The sequence below is a fragment of the Neophocaena asiaeorientalis genome, unplaced genomic scaffold, assembly GCF_003031525.2.
Source record: "Neophocaena asiaeorientalis asiaeorientalis breed wild unplaced genomic scaffold, Neophocaena_asiaeorientalis_V1.1 scaffold113, whole genome shotgun sequence".
Lineage (NCBI taxonomy): Eukaryota > Metazoa > Chordata > Mammalia > Artiodactyla > Phocoenidae > Neophocaena > Neophocaena asiaeorientalis.
Genome location: NW_020172316.1, coordinates 2,898,730 through 2,925,950, shown reverse-complemented (window position 1 = coordinate 2,925,950; position 27,221 = coordinate 2,898,730). Strand labels below are relative to the sequence as shown.

Here is a 27,221-nt window from a genome sequence, read left to right as displayed (position 1 = left end):
TCAATGAATGCAATATCAGGTACCAATTCATGTCTCAAATGAGTTTATGTATCCTAACACGGAGTGGTAATTTAATCCCTTGAATAAATCCCTGTTGGATAAAATACTTCATTATGTCCTTACAGGATAAGAAATGAGAAACATTTAAAGAGAATGACATATTCATATCAAATATAAGCAAATCTCCTAAGATTATATGAAAATCCAAATTAACACAAAGATTAGTCATTTTAAAAAAGGTTCATGGGACCTTGTTGAACTTTCATTTTATTATATACAAATGATTCTGTTGGCATTCAATATTTCATAAATGCATCTTTCTGAGCAAAAGGTAGTAAATAAATTTTAGGGAAAGTTATCCTAACACTTGCCTAGTAAATAAGCATTACTGAATGTTTAATATTTGTTACTAAATTAAATCCTCACCACAACTTTGCAAGGTTCATTTTTTAAATTGTGGTAAAACATAACAAAGTCTACCAATATAGCCATATTTTATAAGTGTGCAGTTCACACGTACAAATATATCTGCATTGCTGTGCAACCATCACCCCACCTATCTCCAGAATTTTTTTCATCTTCCCAGTCATGGTATATTTTTATCCTCATTTTCCAGATATAGAAACAGACTAGAAAAGGGTTAAGATGTTAATCCAGGTCAATCAGATTTCAAAGTTCAAAACACCTCTTCAATACACTTTAAAACTCAAGTTGCCAAACCATGACAAAAGTAGTATAGGGATAAGCAAAGCTAAGGCTATTTTCTTGTCAGAAAATACTTCTATTTAATTGTAGCTTCATCAATCTCACAGATTGAAGCTTCTAAGAACTCTAATTCAACCTCTTCATTTTATATACTAAAGTGATCTTTTTCAAGTTTATATTGCTGTCATCTGTTTAAATTAATTCTGAAAAGCAAAGAGTTTTGTTTTTTAAAGAACAGAAAGGCAAAAAAATTTAAAGGTTTTATGCGTGCCTCTTTGCAATAGGACTTTACTGTTCCTCTCATCAAGAGATGTAGTTTATTTTTCTACCCTTACAATCCCAGCTGGCCTTGTGACTTGCTTTGACCAAGAGAAAGCAGCGGAAATGATACTCTTAACTTACAAGGCCTTGTAACTTCACATTTTGTTCTTTTTTGGAACACTGTCCTAAAGTGTCATGTGTGAGAAAGCTAACATATCCCACAGAAAGGAAGGTTACACATCCTCTATCCCAACAGGCCCCATGCCCCAACCACCCACCAGATGAACGCAGCTGTGACCTAAGGCTGGTGAGACCAGCAGAGGAACTGCCCAATCAACCCCAGAATATGAAATGAGTTGTTGTTGTTTTAAGTCCATTAAGATTTGGGGTGGTCTGTTAGGCAGCACTCGGTAACTGAAACAAAGATCAATAAAAGAAATTAAAATAATCTCTATTTCACCACCTGAGCACATTAACTTGCACCAGGAAAAATCTTGGAAGTTTAAGATTTCTGGTCACAAGATGATTAAATTAACGCAAACTGATGAAACTAATTTTATCATTAGTACTAGAAAAGCACTAAATATATGCCCCAGTATAGTGTGGTCAGTCAGATCTAACATCTTTGTATGAAAGATATCACACTGTACTAACGAAAATACAATTTACCTCATATAATGGTACCATTTCCCATTATGAAGGAAAATGTAAATGAAGCTAGCCCCTTTACACTCAATTTTAATAATATTTTTTAAAAGTCTTTCAGATATGTGGTTAGCTTGCTTTCACAACCTGGGTACAGAGAAATAAGTCAGGCTTTTCTTACTGATTAGATATCATAACTGTAATCAATTATACTGAGCTAATTATGTCAAGATGGCCTCAGGCGCTACTGACATGTGCAAGGTAACATGCCAACATTAAACAGTCCTTGCTGGCTATACTTTTTACTTTTTAAAGTTTTTATTTCTCTTCCTATCAATTACCATTTGCTCCTGATGAGAATACCCTTTAAGGTACAATGCATTAGAAAATATACGTGTTAACAATTTTACCTAAGCAAACTCAACAAGCTTGGGCACAGTGAGAACCAAAAAGCTTATTTCTGAATAAACTTCATTTTTTATAAACTACCATTTCTGGTTGCTCAAAATCATTTGTTTTTTACAGGTTTACTGAGGTATAATTTATATACCATAAAATTCATCCATCAGAAGTGAACAATTAAATAATTTTAGTAAATCTACAGAGTTGTGCAACCACCAGCCCTACCCAGTTTTAGAACATTTCCATTATCCCAAAAAGTTCCCTTGTGCCTATTTACAGTTAATCCCATTCTTACCCGCATCCCTAATAATTACTGATCTGCTTTCTGCCTCGATAAATTTGCTTCTTCCAGACACTCTCTATAAAATGAAATCAAATAATATATAAGCTTTCTACATCTAGCTTCTTTCATTTGGCCTAATGTTTCTGGAGTTCATCCATGCTATAACATGTATTGGTAGCTTGTTTCTTTTAATTGCTAAATAGTACTCCATTAACTGCATATACTACCAATTTACTTTATTCATCAGTTGATGGGCATTTGAATTATTTCCAGTTTTAAGCTCTTATGAACAATGAATGCTGCTATAAACGTATCTATATGTGGACATGTAATGTACTTCCATTTTTCTTGAGCAGATTCCTACAAGTGGTATTGCTTCCTAGTTCCCAGATGTGATTCAGAGAGGCTTGTGATATGAAAAGTAACCTCTAAAAAGAGACAAGTTACTGTAATAATATTATTATTCATTTAGTTAACAATTATTTCGTTAACAATTATATTATTCATTTAGTCAACAAATACCCCAACATGATATTATATTGTCAGACACTGTTGGAAGAGCTGGGGATAAAACTATGAATAAAATGATTTCTAGTGAAATGATAATTTCACCAATCTAGTGAGGACTGTATATCTAGATATACAGGTAATTCTCACTTTTTTTAGATTAACTATCCAGTTTTAGAATCTGGTTACACCACACTAACTTCTAAGTGTAAGGTTCAAAGATGGTGAAAAACTACAATGATTAATTCCCACCTTCCCTTCAAGACAAAGACCCTCACTAATTTGTAATAACATGAAAGAGGTTTATAAAAACAACAACAACAACAAAACCCCACACACAAAATAGTATGAGAAAGACCATAACAAGAAAGTTCAGAGCTTCTAAGGGTGGTGAAGATAAGAAACAAGATGGGGAAAATTAAAGGAGGGCCTAAAACTCAGAGAGCACTCAGGGATTATTTTTGTTAATTGATTACATACTAACAGAGTGGTGGCTCATATTAAATTGCCTCAATCAGTAGGCCTGTAAAGAGGAATAAAGTTTATGCTTAGGCCGTCTTGACTTTTTTCTGGCCTTTCTGGACATCTGTTGTTCTTGGGAGATCTGGAGATAAGGTGACGTGGCATCAGTGGAAGAATACTTCCCACTTGATATCTCTAATACCCTCTTAATACCCTACCTTCATCAATTCTTTGAGCTCGGAGGGAGCTCCTATTCATTCACCCTACTACCTTTTTATTGAAATACAACCTCTCATGTTCGGTTTCCTCTTTTGGGCCATCATTATATTACTCCCTTGTAATATAATGGTCCTTCATTATATTACTCCCTTGTCCCTCTATCATAATTACCTGATAAAACCCACAGCAGGAGAAAGCCTATGTCTATGCTGACTCCATCTCAACCTGAATTCACAATCATTAAATATAACTGAGTAGCAACATTATGCCATTTTCACCATCAATTCACTCTCACACTCTCCTCAGTGATTATTCCACTCCTTCTCCTCTCTCTCAATAATTCCTCTTCAACTTGATTCTCAGCTTAATGCTAGCCTGAGCCCTAGGCTTATATATACAATTGGCTACTCAACATCTCCACTCAGACTTCTAGTAGGTCTCTCAAACTTAACATATCTAATATCAAGCTACTGAGTACTATCCCTTCTATACTCCCACCCCAAACCAGTCCCTCTTGCTTCTTCACTCCAGTAAATCTTGATATTTCCTCAATCCAAAAACCTTGGGGTCTTACATTTCTCACTGTCTTATATACCCCATACCCAATACATTGGCAAATACCATAGGCTCTGTCTTCAAAACATCCAAAATCTGAACAATTTCTCACCTGTACCACCCTAGACCAAGCGACTATCAGCTCTCCTCTCAATGACTGCAAATTTCCTAACCAGTTTTTTACTTCTGTTCCCCTGCAGACTATTTCTCAACCCAGCAACCACAGTGATCATAGGTATATCATTTCATTCCTCTACCACTCTTATCCAATAACATCTCAACTCAAGAGTAATTAGCCAAAGTCCTTACTATGTCCTAGAAAGCCGTATCTCATCTGCCGACCCCTTCAATCACTGTCCTCATCTCCTACCACTATCTCCCAGCCCCTTTCCCCAATCACTCTGGTCTATTCATAATGGCCTACTTCCTGTTCCATGAACAAGACAGGCACACTCCCGCCTGAGCCTTTGCCACTGCTGCTCCCTCAGCACAGAAGGCTCCTCCCCCAGCTCACCTCACTCCCTCCTATCTTTAAATCTTTTGCTATATTGCCTCCTCCTCAGTAAGGCTTTCCCCAGGTCAAGTAAATTGGCATCTTCCCACTATCACTTTGTTCTTTTTAGAACTCAACTCTATGTGGCACTATGTGTTTTTTCGTTTGTTTGTTTGGGTTTTATTTTTTGGTCTATCTCTGCCCAGCAGAATGTAAGCTCTACAAAGCCCAGTGACTTGTTTATTTACTGCTGGATTCCCTCTCCCAGAACAGGACTTAGCTAATAGAAGGCACCCAGTAAATGTTTTAAATAAATAAATGAATAATAGAGAGGACTATGAGAACATACACAAGCAGCACTTAACCTAATTTGAAAGAGTTAGTAAAAGCTTCTCTGGAATGGTGACATCTAAGGATAGACCTGAAAGACAAGTAGAAATTATCCTAGTGAAAGAATATGGGAGAGAAAGATTGTTCTAGATAGTAAAAACAGCATAAACAAAAGACCCAGAGGCAAGAGAAAGAATGGCCATTTGTGCCATGAAAGTGTACACTCTCCCAAAATATTTCTTTAAAAAATAAAGCAATTAAATCTATTTCCCCATTTTCTACATTCTATCCTACACCAGACAATGAGGACTAACACAGTATACTATCCTATATGTTCTTGGCCAAAGACCATTACTGTACATATTTAAAACATTTTTAGCCAAGATGAGTGAGTGCTAGGAAGAACAAAAGAAAATAAGTATTTTACAACATTTGTTATTCATTTCCTTATAGTTTCTTTTGCTGGCTTCAATTTTGGATCTTGGCAAATAACTTTTGATTTGACAACAGGTAAAACCGGACTGGCCATGAAAAACAATAAGATACCATGTCAAAGGTACTCAAAGGATAGCAGGTTAAAAGTGGCTAAAGGCCCCTTCAAACAAATGACCAAGAAAACAAAAGCTAAAGACCAACAGGTGATTAGGTACTGGTAACATACTTTGCTATTATGAAGGAAATCATTATCACCATTGCAGCCAAAGGGATTGGCTAACAACGTTTGGAAGATAGCTGAAAAACTGGCAAGATATAACTTCAGGAAATTTGAAGAAAATGGATAAATGATTGCAAATGGCAGGAATGCATCTCCTTGGGGACTATGCTATGAAACCTCAGTATAATGCTCATTGGCCATTTCATTTGCAGAAAAACTGACAGCATCCTTGAGCTAAAGAAGGTATTACTGCAGTTTAGTATGATTAGAATATAGAGTGGGCAAGATTCACAACATAAGGTGATTTTAAAACAGATGTGTTTTGGGATCATAAGAACCACCCTTGGGAACATGACAAAAGCTGAAAAATACATTCACACAAGAACTCTGTACACAATTTCAGGGGATTTCCAAACTCTATGAAACTCAGTGTGAAAGTTCAGGTGAAAACCATTACACTCAGGACAATAAAGAGAAATATGTCCCAGGATGAGAGCTATGCAGCAGGCTTATGCAAATTATCCAGAGGGAAGTTAGAAGACAGAGGATTATAGGAAAGTGGGCTCCAGAAAAAAAAAAAGCTTACAGAAAGGTGGTATGATTATTAGACTGGATAAATTTTAAAATTCTATGAAGGCACTTAACTAATTCAAGAAAGTCAATATATCAATGTAACAAATTTAACTGTGAAATATTCTGGAAGAGAGAATCCATTTCACTTTGATAATAAATATATGATATTATGTATATAAAAATACATATAATGTAAACATATTATATATTTGGACTTATAAGAATAAGTACAAAGTGTGATAATGGAGTGCAGCAATGCAAACCGAACACTCAGGTCTTTATTAATTTTAATTTTTAGAATCAGCATATAATTCAATCTCAGAACACTTTATGATTACAGAACCAAAGGAAAGCATTAACAATTTTGACAACATGAAAGTATAAATGACCAAGGGTAAGGGTACAAATATAAAGAACTATATATTATTTAAAGTTTAAAAAGGAAGTAACCAATGATCCAAAAATGTTAACAAAAAAACTATCAAACATCAGGAAGAGGGGAGAGGGTAAATGAGGGGAGGAAACCTAACGAGCTAAATCTTCATATTTTGTAGCAAAGAATTAATAGATCCTGTCTAAAGTTGGCAAATGAATATATAAAAGAATCAGCATATTCCTTATAGTTCTGGAGGTAACCTCCAGATACACTAAAAGCAGAAGTTCCCCCTGAGAAATATGACCAGGGTGGGAGAGAGTGGGGTAGGATTACATACACTCGCTTTTCATCCTTAATTCTTCTAGACTATTCAATTCATTATCATGTATTCATGTTAGCATGGTAAAAATTAAAAATAAAAATAAAAAAATTTAAACATTTAGGTAGGTCATTAGGGCTGATGCAATTCCCTGCCATCACTTGATCTATTTCAAATACTTTTCAAATATATTAAAGCAAGGCTTAGTTGTTTCTTCTAATGAGGGGTTCATTCTTATATTTACTTTCTTTATTCAAGGCAGAATTAAAGACTATTACATGTAGAAGAGATATTAACTAAATGTTGAAGATACATTTTTAAAAGAATATTGACACAAGTTAGTCCTCACTGTATTAAAATTCTTTGAATTTTGGTAAAGTTTAATTGGTCAAAACCAATATTTCTTTAAGTTGCCATTAGGATACACACACATACTTCTTCACAAAAGTACATCATGAAAACTCTGTTACAGGGCTTCCCTGGTGGCGCAGTGGTTGAGAGTCCACCTGCCAATGCAGGGGACACGGGTTCATGCCCCGATCCGGGAAGATCCCACATGCCGCGGAGCGGTTGGGCCCGTGAGCCATGGCCGCTGAGCCTGCGCGTCCGGAGCCTGTGCTCCGCAACGGGAGAGGCCACAACAGTGAGAGGCCCGCATACCGCAAAAAAAACCAAAACAAAACTCTGTTATAGGGCTTCACTGGTGGTGCAGTGGTTAAGAATCCACCTGCCAATGCAGGAGACACAGGTTCAAGCCCTGGTCCGGGAAGATCCCACATGCTGAGGAGCAACTAAGCCCACACGCCACAACTACTGAGGCCGCGTGCCTAGAGCCCGTGCTCTGCAACAAGAGAAGCCACTGCAATGAGAAGCCCACGCACTGCAACGAAGAGTAACCCCGACTTGCCGCAACTAGAGAAAGCCCACGCGCAGCAATGAAGACCCAATGCAGCCAAAAATACATAAATAAAATAAAATAAATTTATATAAAAAAAAGTTAAAGGGGTTTCCAAAGGTTCCAGTTTAGGTAACCAAGTGAATGGTGATGGCTCAAAACAGAGAACACAGAAGAGAAACAAAATGGAGGATAATCATGTATTCAACACTGGATACAATGTTTGATATTTAGCTTGTGGAGCTGTCCAAAGGGTAACTACAGATAGTATATTACTAGATAGTATACTATCTAGTATATTACTTAGTTGATAGTATATTACTTAGTTGAGGCCATGGAAGTAAAATGTTTTCATACATATATACTGCAGGGTGTGGAAAAAAAGGTCATTTAGAAATACCCACATTGAAAGAGCTGCTAGAAGAAAAGCCAGTAAAGTAGACCAAAAAGTCAGAGAAGTAATATAAATAACAGCTTCCATTTTTCAAAAGCAATTTGTTACACAAATCTGCTAAGTGCTTTAGGAGATATTAAACTGCTTAAGACTGGAATTATCACCATTTATTTATTTTTAATCTATTTTTAATTAAATTAAATTAATTAATCAATTTATTTATTTAATTTCTGGCAGTGCTGGGTCTTCGTTGCTGCACGTGGGCTTTCTCTAGTTGCGGCAAGCAGGGGCTACTCTTCGTTGCAGTGCGCAGGCTTCTCATTGCGGTGGCTTCTCTTGTTGCAGAGCACAGGCTCTAGGCACACGGGCTTCAGTAGTTGTGGCATGCAGGCTCAGTAGTTGTGGCTCACAGGCTCTAGAGCGCAAGGTCAGTCATTCTGGCTCATGGGCTTAGTTGCTCTGCAGCATATGGGATCTTCTTGTACCAGCACTCGAACCCATGTCCCCTGCATTGGCAGACGGATTCTTAACCACTGTCCACCAGGAAAGTCCCTATCACCACTTTAGAGATAAGCACAAAGAGACCTTAAGATGTTGAATGATCTGTCCAATATTATTCAGCTAAGTGGAAAGACCAAAATTCAAATTCTGGTTTGTTGTCCATCCTCTTAACCAGTATACTACCATCATAATGGAAGCCATGATAAGACAAGTAATGCCCATTTAGAGACTAGGAACGAGTACGTTTTCTTATCCTTTCTTTCTGACTCCTGACTAAACCACAGTGCATGTGTCAAGAGCCTCCCCATCCCCATCCCCAATACCACCACCCCACCCCCAGAACACATTTATGTTTTCAGGAAGCTGGGACTCCACTAAAAATTAAAAGTACAGTTATTTTTATAGCTAATAACATAATGAAGTTTTTTTAAAAAGTGTTGGTAAGTTTGAATCCTGACATAGTTCTAAGACAATGTTTGAATAAATGAAAATTAGCTAAATTAAATCATATCAGTTAGGTTCATTCACTCATCATTATTTAGTACCTCTTATCTGCCAAGCACTAGGGATAAAATGGTGTCTAAAAACAGACTCTAATGCTGTATCTCTGAACAAACCTTACTGCAATGACGACACCTTTAGAGTTGCTTTATTTTGTCTTGCCTTGAGTGACATTTGTAAGCTACTTAAATAAAGAATATAATTACATAGTATTTGTAATACTGTGCTCCTTGAAAGAGGAAATAAACAATATCTATAACACAAAATATTCCTCTAAGTCTGAAAGCTTAATTTCAAATTATTTCAATAATGGCCTGTATCTAAGTCCAGAATCCCTATATTATTATTGTGCCACTCTACTCACAATGTCTTCATTCTTAGGGCATTAAGATCTAATTTAACATATACAGGACAGTAATTTATATCATTTCCCCCTTAATTTGGGAATCAAGTCCAAAATTTTGTACTAAAATGGACAATAAAGAGGAAAATCCCATAATGACACTTTTGTGCCAGATACTTTTGCTGCGTAGGAAGAAAGGGGAAGGGAGATTAAGTTTTTTAACTTTTAGAAAAAAAAATTTCTTAAGAAAAGTTTTAACATACACCTGAATATTAGCTTTTAGGATTTCTTGGGCAAAACAATTTTTACCTGTTGATAAAATAAGGAGTTTCTACTATTTTCTCCATCCAGGGAAATAACAGATTTCCCTCTATATGCTCATAAGAAACCTATGAGAAACAAATCATAAGTCCATTTGACAGTTACACTTTCAAAATAATGGAAGATATCACGTTATAGGCAAATTAGATAATCTCTCAACTCAGAAATGCTTTCCTTAATCTAAACTAAATAAGAAAGTCTATAAAGTCTATTAAAATATATAGCCTGGCACATATCAGACACTCAATTAAGTGTCATAATTATAAAACTGGATGGCTTTTATTCATATGAATTTTACTTAATCAACCTGCTTTGAAGCGTATAGGGCATTTAGTTCAACACCATGACCCAGGAAAAAAGCAGAATCACATTCCTTGGTACAGACTCTCCCTAAGTCCAGAATTGGGGGGGAAAGTTTGTAAGTTTAAAACTGGTCACAAAAGGGCCTAAGCAAGACAGTAAAAGTGACTTGACAGAGTGCAACATCATCACGTATTGAAGCCGTGTTAGGAACCAATTCTGCTATTAGTCGGCACTGCCTTCCTTCATTGTATACTAGATATCTATGTGCTCCCAGCTTCTACTGGATTTCAAAGTATAGGAGCTGGAAGCAGGAGCAGTTACTAAAGAAACAATCAAAAATCAACAATTTTTTGGCTACAAAATAAGACTGGCTTTTTTTTTTTTTTTGCGGCATGCGGGCCTCTCACTGTTGTGGCCTCTCCCGCTGCGGAGCACAGGCTCCGGACGCGCAGGCTCAGCGGCCATGGCTCATGGGCCCAGCCGCTCTGCGACATGTAGGATCTTCCCAGACTGGGGCACGAATCCGTGTCCCCTCCATCGGCAGGCGGACTCTCAACCACTGCACCACCAGGGAAGCCCAAGACTGGCTTTTTTGTAAGGATAGTCTATTTTAGAAACTTGAAAGCAAAAATTTTGCTGAATTTTTCACTGAAAAAATCTTAATTTTCGTGACTGCCTTTTCTGAAATTGGGGACAAGTGGTGCTTGTATAACATAAATCAAAACAAAAAAGTGCTAACCAGTAATCTTCTTGATCCCTGAGATAAAGTAAGCATGTTCTGAAGCACATATTTATACAATGGCCCAAAGAATAAGAAAAGAGTAAGGAATAAGAAAGAAAAAAACCAACTGTGATATCAATACTATTTCTTCAGTGTGCTTTAGTAGCCAGAAATCTGCAAGCTCCTATCAATACGAGATGCTACTGTCATTCCCTGTCCTTAAGCTTCTATTAACTATTTCTCTAGAATTAAATATAACAATAAAACTAAACTCCTCACTTCTCATTTCCTAACCTAAACTGGCTAGGAACTTCTCAAAGGATTTTAGCAGGCCCAAATCAAAATAAGATCACAAAACTTCACAAATACTCAAAAACTACACAGTGCTTCAGCAGGTTAAAAAAAAAAAAAGAATAGCATTACATAGAATAGTTGTAAAGACCATATGACAGAACTCAGACTTTGCAAACAAAACAACCAGAGTACATTCTACAAGTAGTCATAACATTCAACAACGTTGTATAATTGATTTTATAGGTTAAACATAGAATTATCACATGACCCAGCAATTCCACTCCTAGGTATACATCCAAGAGAAATAAAAAACATATGTCCACATAACTTTTACACAAATATTCATAGCAGCATTATTCATAATAGTCAAGCAGAAACAACTCAAGCATCCATCAACTGATGAACGGATAAATAAAATGTGATACACCCACACAATGGAATATTTTTTGGCAATAAAAAGAAATGAAGTACTGATACATGCTACAACTTGAATAGACTGAAAACATTACACTAAGTGAAAGAAGCCAGTCAAAAAAGACATGTTATTTGACTCTATATAAAATCTCCAGGATAGGCAGGCATACAGAAAGCAGATTCATGTTTGCCTAGGGTTGGGGGCAGGGGAGGGTGGATGTTGGCAGGAGTGACTGCTACTGGGTCTGGACTTTCTTAGGGGGATGATGAAAATGTTCTAAAATTGATTGTGGCATTGGATGCACAACTGTGTGGAGATACTAAAACCCACTGAATTGTATACTTTAAATGGGTGAACTGCATGCTATGTAAATCATACTGCAATAAAGCTGTTATTTAAAAAATCAATTTTGTACTGCAAAAGTTAAAAAGGTAAGTAAAAGTATTAAAAAACAAGCCAAAAAAACCCCCCAACATTACACCCACACAATGGAATATTTTTTGGCAATAAAAAGAAATGAAGTACTGATACATGCTACAACTTGAATAGACTGAAAACATTACACTAAGTGAAAGAAGCCAGTCAAAAAAGACATGTTATTTGACTCTATATAAAATCTCCAGGATAGGCAGGCATACAGAAAGCAGATTCATGTTTGCCTAGGGTTGGGGGCAGGGGAGGGTGGATGTTGGCAGGAGTGACTGCTACTGGGTCTGGACTTTCTTAGGGGGATGATGAAAATGTTCTAAAATTGATTGTGGCATTGGATGCACAACTGTGTGGAGATACTAAAACCCACTGAATTGTATACTTTAAATGGGTGAACTGCATGCTATGTAAATCATACTGCAATAAAGCTGTTATTTAAAAAATCAATTTTGTACTGCAAAAGTTAAAAAGGTAAGTAAAAGTATTAAAAAACAAACAAGCCAAAAAAACCCCCCAACCGCATTATTGTAAACAGCTTGCCCAGCAAATCAAGAACAAAGATTCTCTATTTATTCTTTAACAAAAAATTTTACTGTTATGAAACAGTGAATATATATTTAATCAGATCTTGCTAATTTTCTAAGAAAATGCTCATTCTCACACAGAAATTTACATATATATGTATATAAATTAAACTGAAAAGATTCTCTGAAGAGCTCATATCACAGCGATTTTGAGCCACGAAAAAGAGAAGTGTATATGAAATTAAACGTAAGACAGATTTTATTATAAAATCTCTTTAATTTAGAGTACATAATCTCTCAGATGAGTTAGCTAATTAATGTCAATAACTAAAAAAGAGTTCTCCACACAAATAACAGTGTTCTTAAGGATGTGTGCTTTGAATCACTCACTTGTAATCAGGAACTAATTGTGATACCTTAATATACCAATGATAAAACACAATCTTCTGTGAAACAAAGAAAGACTTCTATTAACCCATACTCACAAAAAACATAAAAACTTTAAAAAATTAATTCTTTAAAAGCACTTTATCAGATGTATTTTGTTAATTGTGACTAGTATTTTTCCTCTACATTAAAATATTTTTAAGTGAAAGATGAATCAACAGGCTAATACAAATCTTCAATGAACATACATGATTTGAGGAAACCAAAAGATGACAAAATATTTCTTAAGCAGAGCTTCTTAAAAGTAGGGAAATCACATGTAAGAGGAAATTTCTAGACTAAGTTTGTACATTAAGAAAAAGAGATAGCAAGAATTATAACATAAGACTATCAAAGAAAAAAATAAAGGAAAAAGAGAAGACATGCAGAAAGACTCCAAGTCAACAAAATTTAAATGAAAAGGCCACAGCAAGGTGAAAAATAACTCCAATTTCCTAAAATTAGTTATTCATAGCAGTTATTATAAGTAATTACCAAAAGATATGTGAACATATTGGGAAGACTAAATATTTCAATAGAGTACTATGAAAAATTTTCCCATCAGAGAAAAGTAATATGGGATAATAAAGATCCTAACACCATCAGCTTGTTATATTATTTTTCAAAAATGTTTTTCTCAATTATAAAAAAAACTAGAGAAACAAATACATTTTAAAGCTAAACACAGCTAATTACTAAAAACAATACAAGCCCTATGAAGACATTTTCTAACTTCAAGACAAAGTTAAGTCTATGACTATAAGAAAACACTCCCCAACTAGTCATGCAAATATTTGAAATACACATGTATCTATTACCTTACTCTTTGTTGCAATTTGAAAGGTAATAAGTGTATATAAGAAATTAAGATCATATGTTTTCTATAATAAAATGGCAATGTAGCTCAGTCATTTTTTTTTCCAGTTTAGAGATAAGAATATTATCTCTAAAAGCCCTTAATCAATGTATGCAATTTGTATGTCTAAATATAAAGTAGATAAATAACAGCTACTTCAAGCATTATACTGACCACTACTTCCACTACAGATGGCTAAAATCAAGTAATATAAAAATTTAAATGACTTACATTGTTGTTGCGGGTTTCTACAGCAGGGAATTTTCTGACTATGAATTTCACAGCAGATTCCAGGTTTTTGTCAATAAGGTAGGATGGTTTTGCCTTGGGGTCTCCACAAGCCTATAAAACAACAGTAATAAAAGTAAAATGCATCCTTCTTCTAAAACCAAGGAATAATAGCAAATCTGTAATCAGAAATTAAGGAGATATTTGTTTTTGGTGAGCAGGTGACAAAATGAATAGGCAAAGTGCAGGGATTGTCACAGCTGAAATATGCAATGGGAGACAGTACAGAGATGTTCTTCTACTGAAAAAAATGCATGGAAAGTTTCAAAGCAGTTAGCGCAGAACAGCAGTGAAGGAAAAAGCTCAAACCTAAAAAAAAGAAAAAGAAAAAGAAATTCTTGGTTTGAGGTAGGATTGTATTCATTTGAGGCTATTAAAATATTACAAAATTAAATATTCAGTAGAGTACTGGAAATGTTTCTTTCTACGTGTTATATAATAAAAGCTTATGTTTAAATGTCTCTTCCAAAATGTTTTCCTCATTCACTTTAAACATTTTAATACAAGAGCCCTAGTTCAAAAGAACTGGAAGCTGCTAAAATTGTCTTCACAGCACTAAAGCTGTGTTGCCTGTTCCTCCGAACATCTGAGTTACAACATTGGTTTCCATCATACCAGCAGCACTTCAAACAATGAAATCTACACCTATTCTATATCTCTTAAACACAGAACAAATGGAAATGTTTACATTTTGACCACATCAGCAGTACAGCATTCTCTCTAGTAAACTGTAAATCATTGTACAAATGTAAGGTATTATTATTAGAAAGAACTTTTTATCTGAACTATGAGCAATACAGAATAATCTTCAATACTGTTCAGTTTCATTCTGTGACATTTAATTAACTGCTTTCTAGTGAGATGCTATTTCTTAGGGAATTACTAAAATTATAACATTCTTACTTAACTTCTTTTTATTGCATTTTAAAGAGGATGTGCCCTTTGAAAAGTTAACTATTATGTGTGAAGAAACACAGTTTTGCAATTTAATGTTTTTTCATCATTCACTATGGCTATGTTGTGGATTGCAGAAAGAGAAGTTATGAAACATGAAACTGATCTGAAAGCGGGCAAGCGGGCAGAGGGAAGGTGAAAAGCTTTGCAAACCTTCCAAACTTGTCCTTGCTGGGGAAGCATTGTAATAAAAAGAGAGAAAATTACTTGTAAACAATGATTGTCAAACTATGACACACGTTTCAGTAGAGAACTTATGCACTGCAGACTACGAATAACAAAACAAGATGAGAACTATATGGTGCTATAATTTTAAAGGTATTTTAAGTAGCAAGTTTTAGTATACAACAGATTTATAGAGTTTATATTATTTATATATATTTAAATACTACTGTGTAGGTGTACAACCATGTCACTTTCTTGGTGCTCTTTCTAAATCAACTTAAAATAATACTAGAAGGAAAAATAAAGACTACATGCAACTATAAAAACAGGAACAAAACCATCAGTGAAATTTTACATACCTTAAAAAGAAATGGTAGCCAAGAATAAAAATAAATCGTTATTGGATGACTTTTGCACTTCAGCTCAAATTAAAACTATTTTTCAAATATCAACTAACTCCTTTCCAAGCCAAAGTATAAAAATCAATGCAAACATTCCTATATTTTCCAAATGGAAATAGGAATGCAATAAGAATTATCTTAATTCTCAAACATAATTAGATAAGAAATTTAGAACTTTGTAATCCTTAACCACACCAATAAGAGGCTATTTTGTAAATTCCATTTCAACATCATAAATATTAAAATATATCTGACTTTTCCTTAGAGTAGACTATCATTTGCTTAAAATATTATTTCTCATAAATTAATCTTCCAATTAATCTACTTCCCCCAAAATATTATACTATAAAGAATAACTAAGAACCACATAACTAAGAATTTGTCCCAATAGAAATAGTTACATATTAGCATTTCCTTATATCAATGATAAAATGAAAAGCAAGTTTCATAAACATGCCTGAGGCAGTGAAGAATCCCAAAGTGATTCCAAATTCTTTTTAAATGATATGTATTATCTTTCATACTCTAATTACTTAGAAATTCAGTTATCCATCCTAACAATATTAGTGCAATCAACAAATGAAAATATGATAGACTATCATACCCATTTCCAATGATCACAAATTATGTAAGAATTTAATCAAGTAATTAAACATATATCTATATATGAATGGCTCTTCCTTATTACACTGAAAACATAAAGAATGGAATTTCATGGAAAAATAAATGGTTATATAGTCTTTCCTTGGAATTAATTTATCTTTTTCCACACTACTCAGTGAGCCATAACTAAACAAACTACACTGGGAGGCAGTATGCCATAAAGATTAAGAATACAGACTCTGGAATAAGACTGGCTGAATTTCAATTTTCATCACTTACTATCCATCGAACCTTGACTATATTACATAACATCTCCTAATCTCAGTTTCTTCACGTGTAAATGGGGAAATCAGTACTTACCTCATAGAGTTAATTATGAGGATTAAAAGACAGATAGATAAGCTATGTACAGTATTTAGCAAAAGGACTGGCACATAGTGCTCTAAAAATGTTAACTGTTGTTAATAATAGCTATAATTATAATTACCTAAGTAAAAGTCTCATATGAATAGTAACCACAGAATAGTCTTTATCAGAGTATACAGAACTAGTAATAATGACTACAACTCCTTCCCCCAATCACTTATTTCTTTATTTACTCCAAGTCTAAACATACTAAATTTGCTTTACTTATAGAAAAAGATTAGCCTAGTAGTTAAAAACATGGATATAGGCTGTCCATGTTCAAATCCTGGCTCCTAACTGTAATATACCCAAGTGATTTTCTGTGCCTCAGGTTCTTCCTCTGTTAACTAGGTGATAATAATTACAATGTACCCAAAAAGGTTTTAAGCCCATTACATGAGTGTCTGTATGTGTGTACATGAGCAGAATTCTTAAAGGTATCTGGTATACCACAAACACTCAAAAAAGCTCAATAAAAAATATAAGATTAATAGACACTATACAGAAGTACTAGGCACATTTTATTTTTTTCTGAAATCAACCTACTTGATTTATTTACTTAACACCCATACAGACACTTGCAAATACTCTGGCCAAAAAAAGTGCAAGAAAAAAATAAAACCCAACTAAAAGTACCTAGGTAATAACAGTATCCTCAGTTTATGGGTTAGAATACTGAGGCTTAGGTTAAGCAACTTGCCCAAGGTCATCTAGGTAAGTACATCTTGGCAAAGAGCCATACTGAATAATTTAGTTAAGAAGAATGTCCTACTATACTGAAAGAGTACAGCAAAATTCCAACTAACCAGATGTCTTGTTTTATTAAGATTAATCTTCTTTCCCACTCTAACTCAAAAATTTCATTTTGATGACATTGAGGACAAAGGAATCATAAGATAACAACTTATATTTTAAGAACACAGCCTACACTTGATACACCTAAAACCCTATCTTACTGCAATAACAATATTACACAAAATTAATCTTTCATTCTTAAAAGTAACGCCCTTTGAAATAGCAGATTTAAGAAAATGATATAGACTACTATATTTAGTTATCAATTCATTTTAGACTAATACTTTCCAGAAACACTACCAAAAAGATTGAATCAAAAGGTTTAATAAATTACCAATTCAATTAAATTAAACTCTTGAGTACTTCTAACCTGCAAACCGCCGCCCCTGCCCCCCACCCCCCAAAAAAGAAAAGGTGAGTAGAGGGCAAAACTGTGCCTAAACCCCTGAATCTTAATGGCCCTACAATAAAAGGTGTTTTGCATAATTGGCTAAAAGGGCTATTTCACCAGACAAAAAGGAAACTATATCTGAACTACACAATTTTTTTAAAAAGCACCACACTAAAACCTTATGTTTTACTTTATCTTGACTCAGCATGATTTCATAATGCATAAAATACTATAATTTAAAATCTCAGAAGATCTAAAGCAAATTTAAATATTTATATACTTAAATTTCCAGTTTTCAGAATTGGAACTTTATTTCCCATGAATATTCTAATTATCTTTAAATTCAACAAAGTTAAGACTAATGTGGCAGATAAAATTACACAAGTGTTAAAGGAAATACTGTTAAACATAATAATTAACAACTCTTGTCTCTAAGCGGATCACAACCCATATGACCTTAGGCAAGTTGCTTAACCTAAGCCTCAGTACTCTAACCCATAAACTGAGGATACTATTATTACCTACTTCATAGGGTAGACTGTTCAGATTTTTTAAAGACAAAATGCACATAAAGTGCTTATTTCAGGTGCCTGGCACACAAGTACTTATAACTTTTAAACAATTCTATTTTTTTAAGTAAAACTTTTCAAAACACCTGGATATCTATAGTGAGTTCCCAATTATCAAAATAAGATTTTCCACGTAACCAATTCAATGTCAGTATTGTCAATTCAGTATTTCCTAATTCGTTTTTTCACAAAACACAAATATAACGTTATTACCCAAAATAAAGAACAAAGATGTTTCAGAGAACCACATAATATTCTATTAGGGGCACAAAATAAACATCTTTGATTAGAAACCTCAAGATCAGACTTTATGTAATTTTAAATATGACTTAAAAACAAATCTTTCTGCCAATCTACCACCAAAATTCCTTCCCAAGGCCTTTCCTCAGATTGTCTCAATATAGATTACGTACCACAGCTTAACTTCATATGGTTAATGTTACGTGTTTTTTCAAAAACTGCCTTACCACAATGTTAAAAAATATATAGATAGAAATAGTCCTCTCTCTATTCATAAGAGATTAAGTAACAATCATTAAAAAGGAAAACAATAAAGACACAAGAGTAGAGAGTAAAAGGAACATTTACTGGGCAGCTGTTGCGTGCAAAACACCTTGGTTTAGAAATTATCTAAACCATCACTCAACAGAGAGGAAAGGAGCATCTGAAGTGACTTGCTCAGGGTTTTACAGTTACTCGAAGTACCCAAAGATTCCAAAACACTAAAAACACTTATTTAAAAACATATGCTCCAACTTCCCTGGTGGCACAGTGGTTAAGAATCCGCCTGCCAATGCAGGGGACATGGGTTCAAGCCCTGGTCCAGGAAGATCCCACATGTCGCAGAGCAACTAAGCCCGTGCGCCACAACTAATGAGCCCACACGCCACAACCACTGAAGCCACGCACCTAGAGCCCGTGCTCCGCAACAAGGGAAGCCACCACAACGAGAAGCCCACGCACCGCAACGAAGAGCAGTCCCTGCTCGCCGCAACTAGAGAAAGCCCATGCACAGCAACGAAGACCCAACATGGCCAAAAAATAAAATAAATTTAAATAATAATAATAATATAAATAAATAAATAAAAACATATGCTCCCATGGGCTTCCCTCGTGGCACAGTGGTTAAGGATCTGCCTGCCAATGCAGGGGACACAGGTTCGAGCCCTGGTCCAGGAAGATCGCACATGCTGCAGAGCAACTGAGCCCGTGCACCACAACTACTGAGCCTGCACACCGCAACTACTGAAGCCCACGTGCTGCAACTGCTGAGCCCGCGTGCTGCAACTACTGAAGCCTGCGTGCCTAGAGCCCGTGCTCCGCAACATGAGAAGTCACTGCAATGAGAAGCCTGCACAGAGCAATGAAGAGTAATCCCTGCTTGCCACAACAAGAGAAAGCCCACGTGTAGTAACAAAGACCCAATATGGCCAAAGATATAAATAGATATATAAATAAATAATTTTTAAAAAAAATAAATAAAAATAAAAACATATGCTCCCAGCTCAACATCAAAAACACAAAACCCAATCAAAAAATGGGCAGAAGATCGAAATAGACATTTCTCCAAAGAAGACATACAGATGGCCAAAAAGCACAGGAAAAGATGCTGTACATCACTAATTATTAGAGAAATGCAAATCAAAACTACAATGAGGTATCACCTCACACCGGTCAGAATGGCCATCATCAAAAAATCTACAAACAATAAATACTAGAGAGGGTGTGGAGAAAAGGGAACCCTCCTACACTGTTGGTGGGAATGTCAATTGGTACATACACTATGGAGAACAGTCTGGAGGTTCCTTAAAAAACTAAAAACAGAGCTACCATATGATCTAGCAATCCCACTCCTGCACATATATCCGGAGAAAACCATAATTCAAAAAGATACATGCACCGCAATGTTCACTGCAGCACTACTCACCATAGCCAGAACATAGAAGCAACCGAAGTGTCCATCAACAGAGGAATGGATAAAGAAGTGGTACATATATACGATGGAATATTAGTCATAAAAAAGAACAAAATAATGCCATCTGCAGTGACATGGATGGACCCAGAGACTGTTATACTGAGTGAAGAAAGACAAACGTATGATATCATATCATATCATATCAAAGATATATCGCTTATATGTGGAATCTAAAAAAATGGTACAAATGAACCTATTTACAAAACAGAAAGTCACAGATGTAGAAAACAAAGTTATGGTTACCAAGGGGGAAAGGAGGGAGGGATAAATTGGGAGACTGGGATTGACATATACACACTACTATATAAAAAATAAATAACTAAAAAGAACCTACTGTATAGCACAGGGAACTTTACTCAATACTCTGTAATAACCTATATGGGAAAAGAATCTAAAAAAGAGTGGATATATGTGTATGTAAAACTGATTCACTTTGCTCTACAGCAGAAACTAACACAATATTGTAAATCAACTATACTCCAATAAAATTAATCAAAAATACATAAATTTAAAAAATAAAAATATATGCTCCCAAAAATGTATACAAAAATAGTTCCAGGGCTTCCCTGGTGGCGCAGTGGTTGAGAGTCCGCCTGCCGATGCAGGGGACACGGGTTCGTGCCCCGGTCCGGGAAGATCCCACGTGCCGCGGAGCAGCCAGGCCCCTGAGCCATGGCCGCTGAGCCTGCGCGTCCGGAGCCTGTGCTCCGCAACGGGAGAGGCCACAACAGTGAGAGGCCCGCGTACCGCAAAAAAAAAAAAAAAAAAGTTCCATTCTTTCAATACCTCAGCTGCTCAAAACTTTTATTGGAGTAATCACTATTAAAGGAAAATTCCGATGATTTCAATAAGTTTTATTTTTTAATTTCTAGTCTAACTCAGCAATAAAACACATTCCTTTGCCAAAATACTACAGAACAAAACGATTTTTTTTTCAAAACGATTTCTTTTAATATAATAACTTAATTGAAAAGACCATGAACAAAATCCCAGGGATCAGAGTGAGAATGCTATTTTTGAAAGCATAGGAAAGAAATTAGCCTCATCTGAATCGTATCAGGAAAGAGGAGAAAAATACAAAATGTGACCAATTTATGCTAGAAAGAGGAATTTAACTTTTTACTCAATAAACAAGAAATAATAAACCTGTTTTAAAGCAGGCTTTGCAAAATTGAAGGCATAAAGGGACAAAGATTCTCCCTTGAGTCTTCAGCAAATTGAAATTAATGCCTAGAGGAAAAATGGACCCAATAAGATCATGGACCATAAAAGGAACTTGTGTATAATTCTTTTATTTTCTAATTTTAAAAATAATGAAATACGGTGTGAAATTTTCCAGTAAGTATTGGAAACTCTATCAAGACCAAAACAAGCTTCAAATTCTATTATTACTGATTAATTTTCCATTTTTTCCCCTCATTCGTATCACCTATATTTTGCCCAACCAATTTGCTTTCAATTTCCCCCTTGACCTGGGGTAGGTGAAAAAAAAAAAAAACGGAAGGAAAAAGAAGTAACCCACTTCTACAGTTTGGATTAAGAAGCTTGATAGGAAAGTATACTGAAATTATTAGAAATGCTTTAGAATTAATGTAATTTTATACATTACCTCTTAATTAGAGTCAACAGTAGCAGATTTAAAGGTATATAAATTATGATTACTGTTTCCTAAGCACAGGTTCTGGGAAAACCATAAACTTAAGAAATATTTCAATGCATTATATATTTCAAAATTCACTGTTAAACATTTTAATGACTCAAATAAAAGTTACTAATTACCATTCAATTCTCAAGATGTCTATGTCCTTGTTCTCAAACATTTTTCAGCTTCTCATATACAGAAACATTTCAGTTTATAAACAAAGGCATTCTGTTATAGTTTTTTAAAAGTGTTATATCTGGCCACATTTTTACTACTTTAAAGAAGTTGCCCTTTAAAGGACTGCTGAGAAACATACTTCTGAAGTACAAATAGTTATTTTGTATTAGCAGTAAGTAGATATCAAACTATAATATCAGACAGTAAAAAGGAATAATTAAGAAATGCTTCCTAAAGGTGGTCTTGAGCTGGGTTAATAGAAAAAAAATGAACACTTAGTAAATGTCCACTATGTTTCAAGCCCCAGAAGTAGAACTAATAGCTAACATTTATTCACTTCTTACTCTTGTGCCAGGCACTACACTAGCACTTTATGTGAATTAACTCATTTAATTCTCAACCTTATAAGGCTAATTAAAGAGTATTCCACAAATGTGGGAAAACTGGAATATCTATCTAAGATTGCAAGAATTAGAATCAATAAGACTAATATGGCTTAGAAAACCAAAAACTATAACTTGAAGCATAAGAGAAGCTGAGAGCAAATAAGTACCCTATAGATGGTTTTGCTAGTATAGGGTCTACATGCAGCTTAGCATTACAGAAATTTAGTTATCCCCAAAAAACAAAATTAAATCATTATAGCAAACGATTATCAGAAAAAGAAATCAGAAGTATTAAGAAGTTACACTTTACTTATTTTAGTGGTTCTTAACATCAAAACCACTTCAGGGGCTTTTTCTTTTTCAGTAGGTTTGGGTCATGACCCAGATATATGTATTTTTAAAAACCTTCTAAAATGATTATATTGTGTATCCCTGACTAAGAACCACTGGTCCTCTCAATTTCTAAATAAAGAAACCCTAATTCAGAAAGACTAAACAACTTGTCCAAAGTTTAAAAAAAAAAAAAAAGGATCAGAGCTTTACCTAGAATCTAGCCCTCTCAACCCACAGAATATGCTACAAGTATGGGAAAATAACAGAGAAGTTTAGAGGCTATATGCCAGCAAGAAGGACATTAGATATTACTAGGGGATTTTATAACTTTATATTTTGTATCTTTATATACTCCACTGAAAAAATGTCTGAAATCTTGAATAATGACTGGCTGGCTACTCCTTGTCACTGCCCAGCTAAAGTTTCTATTCATACTTCAAAACCAAGCACAAAAGTCACTAACTCTTGTTCCCATCTCTCCCAGACAGGAATCTTTAACTCCCTTTTCAAGACACCCACAACCACACTTAAACACTGCATTTTAGTTAGCTATCTATACATCTCTCTCACCCACTACAATATGAGTTTCTTGGCATTGGAAACTGTATCTTAATTTATCTGTTTCCCTAGTGTCCAGGAAGACATTCAATAAATGAAGAGTAAATGAATGAATGAAAAGGAAACTCCCAGTTTTTGGTACTGACTAAAAGAATAGTTCATATGACTTATAAAAGTTTTAAAGACACAGGTTTATTACTGTCAAATATCTAAAATAATCAACCGTGCAATAAGAAAGTTTTTCCAGTACAAGGCTCTTTTACTTAAGAGATTCCTTTGAAACCTTTAACCCATTATATATTTCAAAATTCATTATTAAAAATGTTAAAGATTCAAATAAAAGTTACTAATTACCATTCAATTCTCAAGAAGATGTTTATGTCGCTGCAAGTGGAATTGAACAACATAGACAAACTAACAATTCAAGAGCTTATTAACTTATTTAAGTAAAACATTTCAGTACAATAGTATGTGACGAAATGATTAAGTAGGAGATTCTCTCATCACTGTCAGATTAAGTAAATCAAAATCTAATAATTACACTACTGCAAATTCCTAATAGGATCAAAGTTAAGATTTTACTACATTTACTAATAAAGACAATATTAAAAACAGTCAACAGAAAAACATGCCTTGGGAATAGAAAAGAATACTGCTATTTTTGTAAACTCCAAGACAGAAAGAAATACACTTACCGGTTACACTTTCTTAATTGCATTTCTTATAATTCATGCAGGGTTTTTCCATGAAAAAACTGTTACCATTTGACTTTAAAAATTTAAATGTAAAATGAAAAAGTATATTTAAAATCTCAAAATTAAAGACAGAATATCTTCAATGAGGAAATGATTGTATGCGTCCTTAAAATTAAGGAAGATAATTGCTATTTCACTGTTTCTTTGAGTTTACACCTTTCTTCCTGCTTTATATATATTCTACCCCCAGTTTAAAGCAAAATTTCCTGTTAGTTTTCTTAGTATTACTTGTATGGTCAGTCCTTTCAGTTTGTATATTATAATATGTCATGAACTAAATATTAGAAATAATCACAAAGGAAAAATGCATATAATATGAAATGTAAATACAAAATACATGTCCTCAAAAATGCTAATAAACTGAATTTTAAATTTCCTAATTCTAAACTATTTCTCATTTTAATACATTACGAAGCTAAACAGAAGTCTTTAATAATCACTGGTATACTGATAATTATGATCTCAATGATCTTTTCATAACAAATCCATACAAAGTTCATACAAAAGTAGTCTAAGAGGAAAATTATTTCTGTAATATAACTGCATATTTCTTTAAGGTTATTGTGTGTTAAAAATCTAATTATGTCTACCACGAAAATTTCACTAATGACTATAAATCTAATGGCAAAAATAAATTAAGAGCTCAGACTTAGGGGTTAAGAAAGAAAGGTGCCAATCCAATTCTTATTTTTTAAAGTAAGAATTGGGCAAATTTAATTCTCCAAATTCAATTGCTTTATCTATAGAATAGGTACCTACATCACAGATCTATGAAGAAAAAAATTTTTTTTTAATTTAGCATATAATAGAGTCTCAATAAATAGCAGCTAGTATTACTTTTATTACACATTATTTTTGTTGAACAATAAAGAGATAAAACTATTTAGTTCTAAACACATAAAATGTACATCTACTGAACGTGATCTGAAATTATTGTTAGAATTTTACTTAACAGTAACACTGCTAGTAAATTATCAAAGAATACAAATTAAATTTTTAATCATCCTAGCCAGTTAAGGACAAGAATTTTCAACACTGACACACTTTCTCATCTGGCTCCACTCATTTTTAACACATTGGATGTAGCTAGCTAAATATGTCCATCCCTGTAATTTTCTTAAAATATAAGTATACTAGCAATAGATTAAGAACCCTAATTTCATTGATATATAAACTGTACCATGCTGCTTCCTCAATTTTATTTTTGGAAAGAACCTAATTGAATCATAATACAAAATGTGCATGCACATATATCAGCATTTGTACAGAAAATTGTTTAACTATATACAGCTTATTTTTAAAAGTGGGAGATGAGCAGGCAGAGAATTTCTGAAGTCATGTTTGAGTTTTTGACAATAAACCTGTATTCCTTTTATAATCATTAAAAAAATTAATATTTAAGTTATCTAACAATTCCACAAAGGAAACACAAGATGGATAACCTACCCCTGCCACTTAAAAAAATAATTTTTTTTCCTATGCAATTTTTCAGTGACCTTCATCTCCTCAGCCTACCATCCAGCATAACAAGAAACAGAATTATCAAATCTTCATTTTTTACAAGCAGCTTCCTTGAAAGTTACAGATGTAGTAGGATTTGTTTATGTAAATATATATATTATTTAAATACAGATTCATGAAGAGACTGTTTCCTTCTTAACACGTTTAAGGATCTTGATAATGAAATCTCCCTGGGGAAAAAAATCTTATGCATACTAACAATGTTTATTAGTCTACAACTTGCCAGAATCCCAATCTTTGGAACATGCTTCTGCTCCTGATCAACCAACACAGAAAATAAGGCCCTAAATGAAGAGAAACGTAACACTGAAAGGGAACACTAAATCTGATTCCCCTCGCTTTACCTCGACTGCATCCTTCACATACATTTTTTTTCCTCCATTAGATAAGCAGATACCAGCTAAAGACTTGCAATTTTACACTGCTATTCTATTAATTTCTTTCCTCATGAAATAAATTCATCCAAAATCATGGGGAGAACACTGTGGGAAAAAAAGTACTCCTCAAATAAAGAAGTAAAAGTACATTGAAACCTGCAAAAATACACCATTAAAAAGAAGTCTGCAATAGTTGGGTAGGTCTTTTCTCCTTTTCTATCCTTTAAAATTGAAGCAATAATTTAACAAGATGAAAAATATGAAAGTATTAACTGATACCTTTTGTTATCCGTTGTTATCAAGTTCATGTTGGTGATGGTGTAGGAAAAAATAGAAAAAACAAGAAAGAGTAAACAAGAAAAAAACATTTTTAAGGTTAGCTAAAATGTCTTCTGTTGGAATTTCGGCATATGTGTTTGCTAAGCAGTAGTAAATTATTTCAGAGAAACAAATGTTGCCCCCAAAAGTTACTGAGACTCCTAAACAAATACTATCTTAGATTCAGAGAAGTTTTAAACTGTTTTCACATTGTTATTATCTTTTATCTTCACAAAAACAATTCTGTAAAGTAGGCAGAGCACACATTACCATCCCTATATTAAGGAAAACTAAACTGAGCTCAGTTCCTGTTTAAAATAGGCCTTAATGTCTACTTGAAAGATAACATAATCAGAGCTGGAACAGACTTTAGTGTTCCTTTCACAGTTAATTTTCCCCCATTTTACAGATGAGGAAAAATGAAGCTCAGGGAAGTCAAGACACCTACCCAGTATTACAAATCTCTCAGAGACAGACTGAAACATTGGAAGGCAGGTCTCCTAACTTCTGGCCCAGTATACTTTATTTCCACCACCACACTGCCTGCCATGCCATAGTAGCAGATATAAAAGTAGCCTGAAAATGTTAAAAATCACTATATAAGTGAGTAGCATTATTAGGTCCAGAAAAGGGAAGACATATTTTTAATTTAAAAAAAATTAAGGAATTATGCAATAAATTTAAATGTGAAACTATCTACCACCTTCACCTCTTTTCCCTAAAATCCTCCTTTATGTGTTCTTACATCCCTGATTAGACTACAAATTCCTTAAAATTTTCATAACCTGTATATATAAGGATCTCAAAAATTTTTCAATTGATGAAATTTTATTTAAAAAAGCAAAACATTTTCCAGAAACCATGTTACATTCCCCTAATAAGCATTAAAGCCTATTACTC

The 27,221-nt window shown here is 34.2% G+C and overlaps 1 protein-coding gene across 1 annotated transcript in view; it reads right to left on the bottom strand.

The window, feature by feature from the left end:
• The window catches only part of NCKAP1 (NCK associated protein 1), a 99,589-nt gene that overhangs the window by 69,687 nt on the left and 2,681 nt on the right, over nt 1-27,221 (bottom strand). Inside the window, exon 3 of the mRNA XM_024766872.1 lies at nt 13,940-14,050. Coding sequence (XP_024622640.1) covers nt 13,940-14,050 — 111 coding nt within the window. The remainder of the gene's footprint in view (nt 1-13,939; nt 14,051-27,221) is intronic.